This window comes from Limanda limanda, chromosome 9, assembly GCF_963576545.1.
Source record: "Limanda limanda chromosome 9, fLimLim1.1, whole genome shotgun sequence".
NCBI classification, from domain to species: domain Eukaryota; kingdom Metazoa; phylum Chordata; class Actinopteri; order Pleuronectiformes; family Pleuronectidae; genus Limanda; species Limanda limanda.
Window position 1 is genome coordinate 9,898,841 of NC_083644.1, and position 12,778 is coordinate 9,911,618.

At 40.4% G+C, this 12,778-nt stretch overlaps 1 protein-coding gene across 1 annotated transcript; it reads right to left on the reverse strand.

Annotated features, from left to right (window-relative positions):
- Positions 1–1,466: 1,466 nt before the first annotated feature.
- LOC133010613 (phosphatidylinositol 3-kinase regulatory subunit gamma-like) lies at positions 1,467–9,251 on the reverse strand. The gene is made up of 11 exons (XM_061078207.1): positions 8,978–9,251; positions 6,715–6,849; positions 6,134–6,239; positions 5,888–5,986; positions 4,209–4,389; positions 3,975–4,097; positions 3,687–3,829; positions 3,128–3,307; positions 2,880–2,951; positions 1,917–2,078; positions 1,467–1,656 (listed from the first exon to the last, which is right to left on the reverse strand). Exons 1-11 carry the CDS (start codon positions 9,249–9,251, stop codon positions 1,467–1,469), a joined length of 1,665 nt encoding a protein of 554 aa, XP_060934190.1.
- Positions 9,252–12,778: the final 3,527 nt, after the last annotated feature.

Genomic DNA, 12,778 nt, shown 5'->3' on the forward strand with positions numbered 1-12,778 from the left:
GCGCCTGTGCACATAAGGTGATGGTTAAGTTCGGTAAATTACACACAGATTTGTGTGTGACAATTATTTGCTGAATCTGTATCTACATTTACCTTTTGATTTAATTGTCCTTTTCCTGAGATATTTCCGAATGTTTTAATGTAGTTGTGATTTCCTATCATTAACTCATCTCACAGTATCTGGTTTATACAAAGTGTGATGTAAATTCAATGTGGTGGCCCACAGGGGAATAAAATCTATTTGATCTATATCATTTTATATAAATATAAACCTCCTCTACTATGACACTGCAGTATTGTAACTTTGTATCGTAGACTCAGCGTTTGGCTCAAACTTGTCGACAGTGATGATGGCTGAAATAGAAGCACTGAAAGGCACTTTTCGATAATTCCCTACAGAACTGGAAATGTATAAGTCTTGTACAGTATATTATCACTTCACTTCAGGCTCCGGACCAGTTATCAAAGCTGTCAAACCACTGACTCTGTAAAAAACCTATACACAGCTCGCCTGTTTGCCTGTGCTTCACATCGGCTGCTTCACACTAAGCACCCCCCATATATCAAAATACTTTTGAGTGATAATGAGTGAGCTTAAAACAACACAAAGGATGCAATTGATTGTCACATTTTTCTTAAAACCAAAAATATATGAATGAATTCCTATCTTTCTTTTTCTTATGTGGAACATGTACACAATTAAGAAATGGCGTGGGTTTAATTGCCATTGATTGCCTAAGCTTCTGTGGAAACCACAATGTCAAAACGGATAGAAACGTATCACAGCCAGCAAGAATATAACTTTTATATTTCTAAAGTTAAAGCTATCAACCAGCAATCAATAAGTGGAATAACCGTTACATAATGTTTATTTATATTTTATATTTCTTGTGCTTGCCTTTCAGGAAAATTTGGTTTTGCTGAGATATTTTGTGTTTGCATTAATAGATAACTTTCATAAATATCTCTTCACAAAAGTAGTATACTGTAGCTATTAAAAATAAGCTAACCAAATCATATCTCAGATTGTGCTTATTAGCTTTAAATCAAAGTTTTTTAAAATTTGGATCGCTTCATCAATTGTTACATTGATAAAAATGTACAGATCTGGGAAACCTGCTGACTCTGTACTACAACATTTCAGTACTACATCAATACTGAGGTAAAAGACTCAATTAACGGGTTATATTCTGTAAACACTTAGTATTTAATCCCAGTTGTGTTTGCAAATGTCAATTAAATGGGATTTTTAACTTGAGGAACACAGTGTGTGTTGTTCAGTGATGTGTTTTGTTGTATCAAACAGAATTATTAAGTTTCCAAATCTTAGCACTGACACTGTGAAAATTCTGATTTGGTGACAACACTAACCGGTAAAGAAGTCTGGGTGGCTACAATGTCAATCCTGGTGCATCTATGACAGTGAAGCTTTGGGAAACCGCCATCCCAGTGGCGTGCTGGTGTGTCTCAGCTGGGCTGCTGGCTGAGAGCGGGCCAGGCCAGGGTTACATTCAGCTGCTGGTTGTGCTGGATCAGGGACGTGTGTCGGTAGTGGAGGACCAGCTCTCTCAGAGATGAGTGCAGGTTGTAGGGCTCAGCGAAGCCATAGCCTGTAGACGTCCTGTAGATCACACAGTGCTTCACCTCTCCGTCCGCACTGTATGAAGATATTTAACTTTATTTGAATGTATAAATAAATCTCATCCTTGTTATGTCCGGCTTGATTCCATTAATATGTTGAATCAAGTAGTCAGTTGGGGATTAAGAGCTGTAAAACAAGGTGGCTGGAAGTGTGTCTGTCTGACATTTGTTCTGGCCTGAGATGCTGGTGCTGCAGTGACATCTAGCGGCTGTGAATATTGTGTGTGTGTGCAAAGGCTATAAATACCTACAATATGTAAATGTGAAGGTACTTACACAACCGAGCATGCAAAGGAGCCTCTCTGTGTCTGGCTGTCTCTGATGAGGAAGGTCCCATCCCTCCTTCCCTCCAGCAGCTCCTCTGCCTCCTTTCGTCTCATTCCACCGACGTACCAGCTCCTTTCCTCCTGATGTGTATCATCTGCCAGGGTGTACAGGCTGAAGTACGATGGGGAGGGAGGAGGGTTAGATTAGTTGGAAAATATTATTTTAAAGAATACAGTCCCCCCCCTCAAATAACAGCTGAACCTACTTTCTTTGTTACTTTTTACATTTATGTAAAACTGTTACGTAATCTGGCACAGCCAGCTGTATATAAGCACTGCTGCCAAATGTAGGTCATGAAGAAATGATGCAGCCAATTTTTCCATTGATCAAATTCAGATTACACTTTATTGGTCTAGTATGTGAACACACAAGGAATTTGACTCCGGTGTAGCCTAATTGTACTTATACAAATAGATATACAGCTAGGGATGAGAACAATAAAATCTGAAAAATAATAAATGTGTTTCTGTGGGATGGACAGATATGCACATTGTATGCTATAAATATCTACAAATATAATATTATTTACAGCATGCAGGATTTACATTGGTAATTATGTACAGAAAGCAACGTTTGTTTTGAAAGAAACCATTTTTGTGTCTGGCATACAGTGCTCTGTAGCGCCTTCCAGAGGAGAGAGAGGGTGGAACAGGTTGTGTCCGCACTTTGATGGATCTGCAGTGATGTTTTCTGACTCTGGACTCTGTCATGTAATGTTAAGATAATAGACCATTTGGCTGCCATACTTCACGTTTGCATATGTGCTAGCGTGTGAAGCCAAAAGACACAGTCGAGCTTTGCTTCAGGCTTTAGTGAAAGATAAAATGCAAACGATAAACTAGCCAGGGATTCCTGTACGTTCTGTTGCAGTGACGTTGCAGTGAGATAAGTTGCATGAATGATGATACTCACTCTTCGTCTTCAGTGCTGATACCCAACCAGTCGTTGATCTGGCTCTGCCTGGTGCCGTGCTGGGTGAGCCATCTGAAACACAGACCCAACAGTTAGCAGGCAGCGATGTTTTGAGGTCAGCTGTGTCATCGGCAAGTAACCGTTTAACTAAACTAATCTCAAATCCACTTGTTGGCTTAAAAGTACCAGAGATCTTCTCGCCAGTAATCAGTCATCCAGAACGTAATGTCATACATTTTTTAACTTACAGGAGATACTGATCTCTGATTTTCCTGAGCTGAACAAGGTCGGGCTTCAGACTGTTGATTTTCCTGTCCACCTCCATGTGAGCCAGGGCTTTTCTTCTCAGCTCGTCCTCCAGCTTTTTCTTGCTGTTGTGAATCTCCTCCACCCTTGACTGCAGCTCTTCAGGGTTGTTTTGAATCCTGGGAGTAAAAGAAGGAGCAGCTTGGGTAACAATTCAGAGTCTGTTCATTTGCTGTGTGCATGCTGAAAGGGGCATGTCTAGCAGAGAGTATTGTCATGCCTCTGCGCTGGTAACTGCTGTAGCTCGAGGCTTTGGGATTTCAGGTTGTCCATCCCACTCTTTTGAATGTGATATCGTAGCAACGCCTTGAGGGAAACTTTGTCAAATTTGGTACAAATGTCCACAGGAACTCACAGAATATCAGGTACATTTTGGTCGTCACTGGGACCTCACAAAACACATTTTGGGGAATAACTTGTGTTTTTGTACACCAATTATGTGAACATATACTTCAAGTGATTGAAACTGAGTGAAGAGCATATTAATATTTGGAGGCATACTTGTCCGTTTCTGTGCTGCTGTGCAAAGTGAGGAACATGTTGATGTATTCCTTGCTGTAGCGTTCTTGAGTTTCACACTCCTCCTCGAAGATCCGAATGATTTCACTGAACGCCTCGATGGCTGTCCGCTTGCTCTGCAGGTCCTCGGATGACAAAGAAACGAATCTGTAATATTCTGTATGTGTGCAGGGCCTTTGCAATCAAGGGCTTGTTGCTATTATCCAATAACATCACACATTTACATATTTACAGTTAAAATATGCCTCAATGATTAGGCTGTTGTTTTACCTGGGAGGTTTGGTTAAACTCCTCAAACAGATGGTCATACTCTTTGCTTTTTTCTTTGTATCGATCCTGAAATATCCTCAGCTGTTCCCCAACTGCATCAATGTCAACTTCCATCACAACCTGCTGCTGTACAGACAAGACATTTAAGATGGTTAAAAAGATCCGTGAGTTAAGTGAGTAAAGTCCCCACATTGAAAAATATTAATATGTAAGATGAGACAGCACACTACCCACCTGTTGGTATCTGGATATGGGGTAGAGTAGCCGTATGTCCAGTTTGGAATTGTACTGCGCTAGTGATTTGTTCTGGTAATACTGGATCAGGTGCACCACAGACAAAAAGGCCAGTGGTTCAGAGAAGCCATATTTGCCCCCTTGATGGAAAATCTTTATCAGTCTGTTCGAAGCATCTTTTCTGTTGAAGAGAAAAACATGTACAACGAGAACACATATTACATATTTGCCTATTAAAGTAGCTCAAGTTGAATCAAGAGGACAACCTAATTCTTTCCTCTCCTCTTGTCATATCTTGTAGGATTGGTCAATTCAACATTTCAACTGTTTTTGCTGTGATTTATGAAGACTCATTCAATTAGGACTGTACAGAAAATATAATGGTACATAATCATATTTTTGTCAATGTTCTCATTAAACATTGTGGCTAGTGAAATTCCAAGTGGTCTACAACCTTAACTAGTGTTTGGCAACGATGAACGGGTATGATTCAATAGGTCCAGCAGGGCTGTCGTGGGTATGGGATATATTTAGTCTAATGTGGGCAGAAAAAGTAAGCATCGTCTCTACAGGGTGAAATGACATATTGGTCAATAAAATACCTTTATTACATGGTTTAACTAGTGTACTGTTTAAACACCTAACCACAGTTCTGCACAGAGCCTCACCACAATGCTATCATCCAAACAAAACTGTATCATGTCTCCGTCCACATCAACACCTCGTCTACATGAGCTGCAAAGTGAAAGTAGCTCGTCAGCAGCTTAAGTCCTCAGTTTCAACTACACTGGATCAGTTCATCCACAGAACTGTTAGTAAGAGTTTCAACTAATAAAACAACGTTTGTACTTGTGCTTGCAAATGGGAAGAATATCCATTTTAGGACTTATTAATAGCTTTGGGTCATAGAAGCAAGAGCTGAGTGTTTGGTGAGAGAGACAACGTGTAGACAGCATTGAATAAAGTTGGAGTGTGTCCTTTCCTTCAGACAGACGAAAGACTGATGACTGGAAAAATTTGACTGTGCAGACGGTGTAATGTTGCTTACTGCTGGAGTCTGCGCCAAATTCTAATCAACAAAGCTTTATATCTGAAACCTCAGGACATGTCTGTCTTCATTCAGCTAAAATTAGACAGAAATCAGGAAATGTATTAAGTTACACTTTAAAGCCAGTATAACTAAATTTAAATTCTGAAATCAGTAAACTGAAGTGAGACTTTGAAACCAGTAAATAACAGACATCTGTGCATGTAGGACAACCATGTTATGCAATCACTACTGTACAGAATGCTAATAAACTTGGTGCATGGAAAGGACATGAGTCAGGAAAAACCCAAAACATTTTGGGGCAGATCAGGGAATTGTTTTTAATTTTCTTCAATATTACAAGATGGGACATTTTCACCAATATATTTTGATTTAAAACAATCAAGCAGTTTGTGCAATTTGGTTTTACTTGATTGAATTTCAGGGGACTGTTGGGTTTTGGCCGAGGTATGCCATCAACTGACTGCTTCATGCCCCATTAACCAGTTGTCCTTAATAAAATGTACCCATTGGCTAACCTTTCGATGTGATGGACACATGACAACTGTGCATATTGTGCGCGTGTGCTTGCCACCAAATCCTGACGGAGGATTTGTGATTTTCCTCAGCAATAAGACTCCAACGTATTTACCTTAGTGTGAGAGTATATTCCCCCTTCACCCGACTGGAAGCATCTCGCACCAGGAATGTGCCCTCGGGCGTGTTTCTCATCATCTCATTTACTTCCTCTCTAGAAAATACACAAACGACTTGGAAAGTTTCAAACAGTTCATGTTAAAGAAAGGAACTCACAAAGTTATATTTGAAAAAATGAGTTTAAAGAGTTTTACAGGGAAAACATCAATTCATCAGCACACCTTATGAAAACATGCAATACCTTGAGATGTGGCCCCAGTACCAGTCTGCATGGGACAGCTGGTTGTCATCGACACTGCAGTTGCATGCTGCCATCGCTTTGGTTATGTTGTTCTTGGGTTGAAGTTCTGAGCACACAGGACAAAAAGAATATAAGTCACAGAAACAGATGAATTAAAAAGGAGTGATTTTATGGCTTCAGACGAGTCATATTTATTTTCAATATTTCCTTTTTTTCTACTGAGCAGGATTGTCGATCTTAGCCCACATCTCACTTTGTCCCCTTTTCACACATGATATAACAATGTTTGTGTTGATCAGCAGACGTCAACTGGAAGGATTCATAGCACTGTCTGTGTATTGGGTAATAGTCCCCCAGGCATATAACATACAAGGCTGAAGTTTTGATTTATAAAAGACAGAGTTACAAAATAGGAGAAGCAGTAAATAGATTAGAAATATGAAGGATGCTAAAATAGGGGACAGTAGTAGGTGCTAATGGTCAACACCAAAGACCATACATTATAATGTGATTAAATATGTTACAAAACATGTGCTACAGTTAAGTTAGTGCAGAGCAGAGTTAGTGATGTCGGAGCATACCTCCTTCCTTGGCTGAGTTGTTGTTCAGGGCAGGATACACATCCTCCTGATCAACGAGCGAAGAAAGATCCTGCAGAGAGGCAGTCAGGGCACGGGACCGAGCCTCGCTGTCATCGTGACCCAACTCCGAAAACTCTGAAACATCAAGCATCGACGTCCCAGTGTTACCCCTGATGTCAGCTCAGGCCAGTCTGCATGTGGCTATCTGCACTTTGTGGCTGTCTGTTCAGCACACACTGCTGGCCCACTGACAAGGCCTCAAGAGGGAGATACCGTTGTGTTGCTCAGCCCTTGCACCATGTTGGGAGACTCTGTCCAGACTAGTCTGCTGACAGGTGACACTGTCTGACTGCCTAAAATACCAGAACTGGCACTCCTCAACACTCGGGCACAGTCAGCCAGAGTCATTGCTGCTCAGTGCCCGACCTCGCCTTGCCTCGCCTCGCCTAACAAACAACAGCTGTCTGCAGAGAGATGCCATGTCGGCCTGAACGACCGGAGCTGATACGGCACCATTTCTGTTTGTGTTTATCGTCCATATGTGAGTCAATGTGGCTTTAGGGAAATTTGGAAAGGCGATAACCTGTCAGTCAAGCATTTTCTGAAAGCATTGCATTTACGTGTGAATTGTTTGTGTTTCCCAGTATGTGTCTTTGCACAAGAGCGCTGGTGCACATGTGTATCAAGAGGCATGTTGTGGGCGATGAATGTAAGTCATCCCTTCAGCACTTGTCATGGCATGCCTGGAGATGCATTATATTGCTGCTGGGTGCGCAGTTTTATGTTGGAGGAATCATAGGAATGCTGTCATGAAATTAGAAAGGGTTGACACTCTTTAACATGGGCCCTTGAAACTGTCAAATCTCAACTGGTATAAAACCTGAGAAAAGCTCAACACCATCAGCCAAACGTAAGTAATTCATGCTACTAGAATACTAACTGGGTTTTAAGTTCATTGTATTGATTAGATATTTCTTACTGCAATGTTTAAGTTAAATTCCTTTGTTTTTGTTGTAAAGACAAAGAGATATTTTTCAAATTGTATTCAAATTAGTTAAACCATTGTAACATGTGTTTCTTGTTGCCTAGGTGTCGCCCATTCTCATGACTGTTCAAAGATTAAATATCTCTGTTATTAAAAAGGATAAACCAACATGAGGACGAGAGAGAATGGTAGAAGAGTGAGCATTCTGAAGCAAGCAAAGAGGGAAAATCAATCAGACACTGGTCATAGCAAATTCAACAATTAACCAATGCTCTGAAAGAAAAAGAAACTACTGTTTAAGCTACAGCAACAGACCTCACTCAGGTCGGCCGAGGACAACAACAGCGAGTGATGACAGAAACATTGTGAGAGCTGTGAAGAAAACCCCCAAAGCAACAGTCATCACCACCCATCTCAACAGAGCAGGGGTGAAGGGCTTCCATTTAACCCTTTGAGACTTTGACAGCAGAATTATAGAAGCCATGCAAAAAGATGCAAACAACTTGTCAGCAATAAGAATCAGAAGGTCCGATTTGCAAAGAAGCCAAACGATTATCTGCAACTTTCATGGACTGATGAAACCTATTCCACGGTAATGGAAGGAGCAAAGAGTCGAGCAAGGCAGGATCTGCTCATGGTCCAAAACACACCCGCTCCTCTGTGACGCACGGTGGAGTTGGTGTCATGGCGGCTCAGGGACAGGCTCACTGATATTTATTGATGATGTAATCTCGTGTTCGGATTCTTATGGTAGCTACAGAAACATTTTGTCTGCCTACGTACAGAGAAAAAGAGATCCAAACATATTGAGAGCAAATAAAAAACACACAGCTAACACGACAATGGACATAAATGGTTTAGACTGACTGACTGATTCTGAAGGAAGATGCAACAGTATTGTAATGTTAGTGAGTAGCAGGCTTGATGCACAAATTGCAAGCAAAGGTTATTAAACCCATTATGGAATTAATGTCTGTCCCTTTACTCTTGCTCACCAAAATGGGGAGTTCTGATACAAAAGGTTCTATTTTATTAAATAAATATAATTAAAATATATTCATCTTTTGATCTTATACGTAAATCTCCTCAGTGTACAAAAAAGCAAAGGAGTATCATCACAGCAAATGAACATACAACAAAAAAATAGCAATTTATTTTGTGCATAGAGACAAGAAATTAGAAAATCAGCTTTCTTGCACGAATATAAAAGTAACATATAGGAAATCCAGAACCCTTTCACAGTTATATTTTTTTTTGATAAAGCACATTTAATGTTACCTTGATCTGCTGGTGAATGATCAGGCCTAGTAGCCATGGACATATCTGTCGGCTGCTGGGATTGGTTGAGGGGTGATGACATCATCACAGGAAATACAGATGGGTGCTGAGGATTATCTCCCATATGGACGTTGCTCTCCTTGATGACCACAGTCTTGTCCCTGAGGTGGAGGGATGCTAGCGATGGAATTGGGAAATCAGCTGATTGGAGCTTGTCCTCCTCTGTGCAGTCGTCGCTGTCGACTGGTCTGAGCTGGAAATCCTCTTCTGCCATTTGTACAAAACAGACTAAATAGTCCAGCTGGGCTTTATTGGGGTGGTGAAGCAGCAGGAGGCAAAACGCTGCAGTGCTGTTGATCACATACTATCAGCTAACCGATACATTCATGGCGGAGGATAAGGAAGGTGACGGTGCAGAATTCATGGCTGCCCTGTGTTGTGGGGGTAAAGCACGTTCCTCAGCCTAAACTCCTGGTTCAACCACATCACGCAACAGAGTGATGACATTGCAACTAGATTTGATATTTTCCTTAATATTCTGGGGGAGTGTTCGGTATTCAAGCACCTCTTTGCTTCAAAGTCATTGGCTATAACGGGGGTTCACGCCCTGGAGCTGATGGTGCTAGTAATTGAGCCGTAAACCCACTAGAGAGCGATGGACTGAAGCAGGACTCATTCCTCATCAAGGACTTCACCTCAATGTCAGAGGACCTGAAACAGAAAAAACACAAACTTATCAACATAGTAGAAAGTGAAGATTATTGAATCCATGCCCTGCAGGTTACAAGGTCTGTATTATCCCCCCTGTCAGCTCTATCAGCCCTGACTCTACTGATGTACAGTGTCGTAGTAGTTATTTAGGGGCAGTGAACCCCTTGTTTAGAACCATTCCATGATTAACTTCCTGCCCGGTGAAATAACGATAAAAAACAACCTTTTAACATTGTCAATCTAAGCAGTTGTAGGGATTCCTGCAAAATACACTGAAATGAATGCTGACTTTTTTAGGTAATGAGTTACACAACTACGCTGCTGCACCGTTATGCAATTGATTACAAAAAATCATGCGCAAAACAAAAAATTATTTTGTAATTCTTAAATTACAATTTACTTGCTTTGCTTTTACTGCAACCGATAACGAATGAATTCAGCAATCAATCTATTTATTATTTTCTTGACTTATCAGTTTATCAGTAACTCTATAAAATTTAATGTTTAAAATTATGCACAGCAATTTTCCGTATTTCCTCTCAAGTGTCACCAACATGCTTGTTTTCCCTAAACAATACTTTATAGTCTCAAATATCCTGAACACAACAAAACCTGTGATAATGAGTATTTGATATGTTCAATTTCTTAACAGGTTATGAAGGATCATAAGTCAACATACTGGTATTCCCTTGGTATACTTTTCTGAGTCAGATAAATAGAATATTGCCATTATCATTATGAAGAACTAAGCTTCTTTTTCTGTACAGTTGGTGTGAAACTCCTCGTTCCTGTTAAATCTTTTGAAACCAGAAGAAATCTTCAGAAAAAGGTGCTTTCTGGTTTTAGCACATATAAACACAAAAGAGGTTAATCTGGTAGTAAAACATCTGCTAGTTTCAACAGACACAATGTGTTTTACCAGGATCAGTGCAAACACATTACCGCACATGAGGGGTGACAAAGAAAATCATGTTACTTAAGCTCTCTGAACAGCGCTCGTCCTTGTCGAAAACATATTGATTTTTACACTTTGAAAGAAAGTAAAAGGTAAAATTGGAGCGTATGGGATATAGAAATTCTGGGATGTCATAGGATTTTGCTTTTTGTGAAGTCAGGGTCAGCTGTTTAATACAAAATTACTGACCGTGTTATATCACGTAACCCATTACATGGTTAATAATTCAGGAGGACTGCAGTTAAATCCTTTTCCTTTCCCAAGCATCTGGGATTAGTCAGCGGTTTATTATCCTTCTAGACTCTTTGCAATGTGATGTCCCATTGAAGCGATGTGAGTTGCTCTGTGAATGGAAACTGACTTAGATCATGATTTTGATTATTATTTATCATAGATCAGTTTTTTTATGTTAACATGATTCCCCCTAATCCTGTTGTCATTTATGGTTTTAACAGAAAATAGCAAAATCTTAATTTCTGTAACTGTAAAGCGCAAAAAAAATCTGACCTTTGATTCTGCGTTATTAATATATTTTAGAATATATTTTTAAGTATTGACTGATTAAAGATCTTCTAAAATGTTGTTCAGATTGATACAATAAATGTATTCTGAATGGATGTTGTTCATTTTAGTAAAGCCGTATATGGTTGCATCTAAATTCATTGAGCGACGCAACGTTATAGATCAAAAGTCAAAGCGTTGGAAATGGCGTCCGCATCAAAGTACTTCCGATGGTACGCAGCCATGAAGTGGTCATGGCTCGATGTTCACTGTACATTGTGTCCAGCTCTTGTTGAAATTATGTCATATTCTCAAATTATGTCATTTTCTCAAACAAAATCTTGGGATCTTTGTTACATAAGCCAGATTTTAATTTTTACTTGTGGCTTAGCCAAAAAAAAATTGCGCTACGAATGCATTCGGGACGACGCACAGTTGAGTTTAGACGACATTGATACATTTTGTGATATTAATTTATGTTTTTTTTAATTTTTTGCAAGTCAGAAGATTGTGCTGTTTTAAACTAGATTAGTTAATGATGACCTAATCATAACAAAGTCAATGACGTTGACTGTATTATCTGAATGGAGGATCCATTAGCAATAGTTGGAGTTGGTTGGAGACCTCAAAATCTCTCTTCGTACGTTGCACAGCAGCGCTCAACTGAAATGTCACACATTTTTGGTGTCAGCCAAATTGAAAATGTCAACCCACCATCTGACAGATGATGCAGAAGGTATTAATTGTGCCGACGATGACTGTCCTCCGAGCGTGTTCTTGTTTTTGTTGAATATCTAGTCATGGTGTCGTTTTGATCAGCGTTGCATCCCCAAAAACGAGACAGCTGACCTACGCCATATTTCCCCACCACCTTCAAGCCTTCCATCGTCCTATGCCTAAGCTTGAAATGACGAAGCGGCTGCACGGAACTTTCAACGCAGTAACTTCTGCTGGAGATAACATCCAGACGGCTTTAAAGAAATGAAACATCACAGAACTCAGTACAGGACAATACGCACCTACCTGGGTTAAGACAGAAGGGACAGAGCGGCAGGATAAGCCAACGTTCCATCGACATGCGTGAAGCGGCGAAGAGAAGTGGCTGGACGCACACGTGGCTCAGATCAAACCAACCACCGGCCTCGGTCCTCACGCCATCCTATGTCGTCCCCCGTCCCCCCCCCCCACACACACTCCTCCTATCCCGTGCCGCCTCTCCTCCCATGTCCTCCATCTTTTAAAGATCCCCTCCACTTGGTTGTTGTCCGTCTCGTCTGAGTGGCACCTTTTCCCACGATGTCTTTCCTCTGGGTATTTCCCCTCTTCTTCAGCGGTACGTCTCATGTCTTCATGAAAAATCAAGCCTTTTCCAGGATATTCTCCACTTTGTCTCTACTTTCACCTGATCTGGCAAATGAAAAAAAATTCCACTGATCTTTCAGGTACTTTATAAAAAATCTATAAAAAACATACACTAACCTGAAAAAAATCTATAAATAGCCTCTGTAAGATTTAGAGCATATGCAGGCAAAAGAAAACCAAAAGTTAAAGTTAAAGCACTACTCTGAACACTATTAGTCTTTTTCACAGTTTGAGAGCACAGTGTGGATGCACACTGGGGGGACACGAGCCTG

Excerpts from the sequence above, each read along its gene's own strand:
- LOC133010613 (XM_061078207.1), bottom strand. The coding sequence starts at position 9,251 with ATGGCAGAAGAGGATTTCCAGCTCAGACCAGTCGACAGCGACGACTGC. Across the intron at positions 5,987-6,133 it reads TACTGGGGCCACATCTCAAG|AGAGGAAGTAAATGAGATGA; the intron begins GTATTGCATGTT and ends TGTATTTTCTAG. Across the intron at positions 2,952-3,127 it reads ATCAGAGATCAGTATCTCCT|ATGGCTCACCCAGCACGGCA; the intron begins GTAAGTTAAAAA and ends TCTGTGTTTCAG.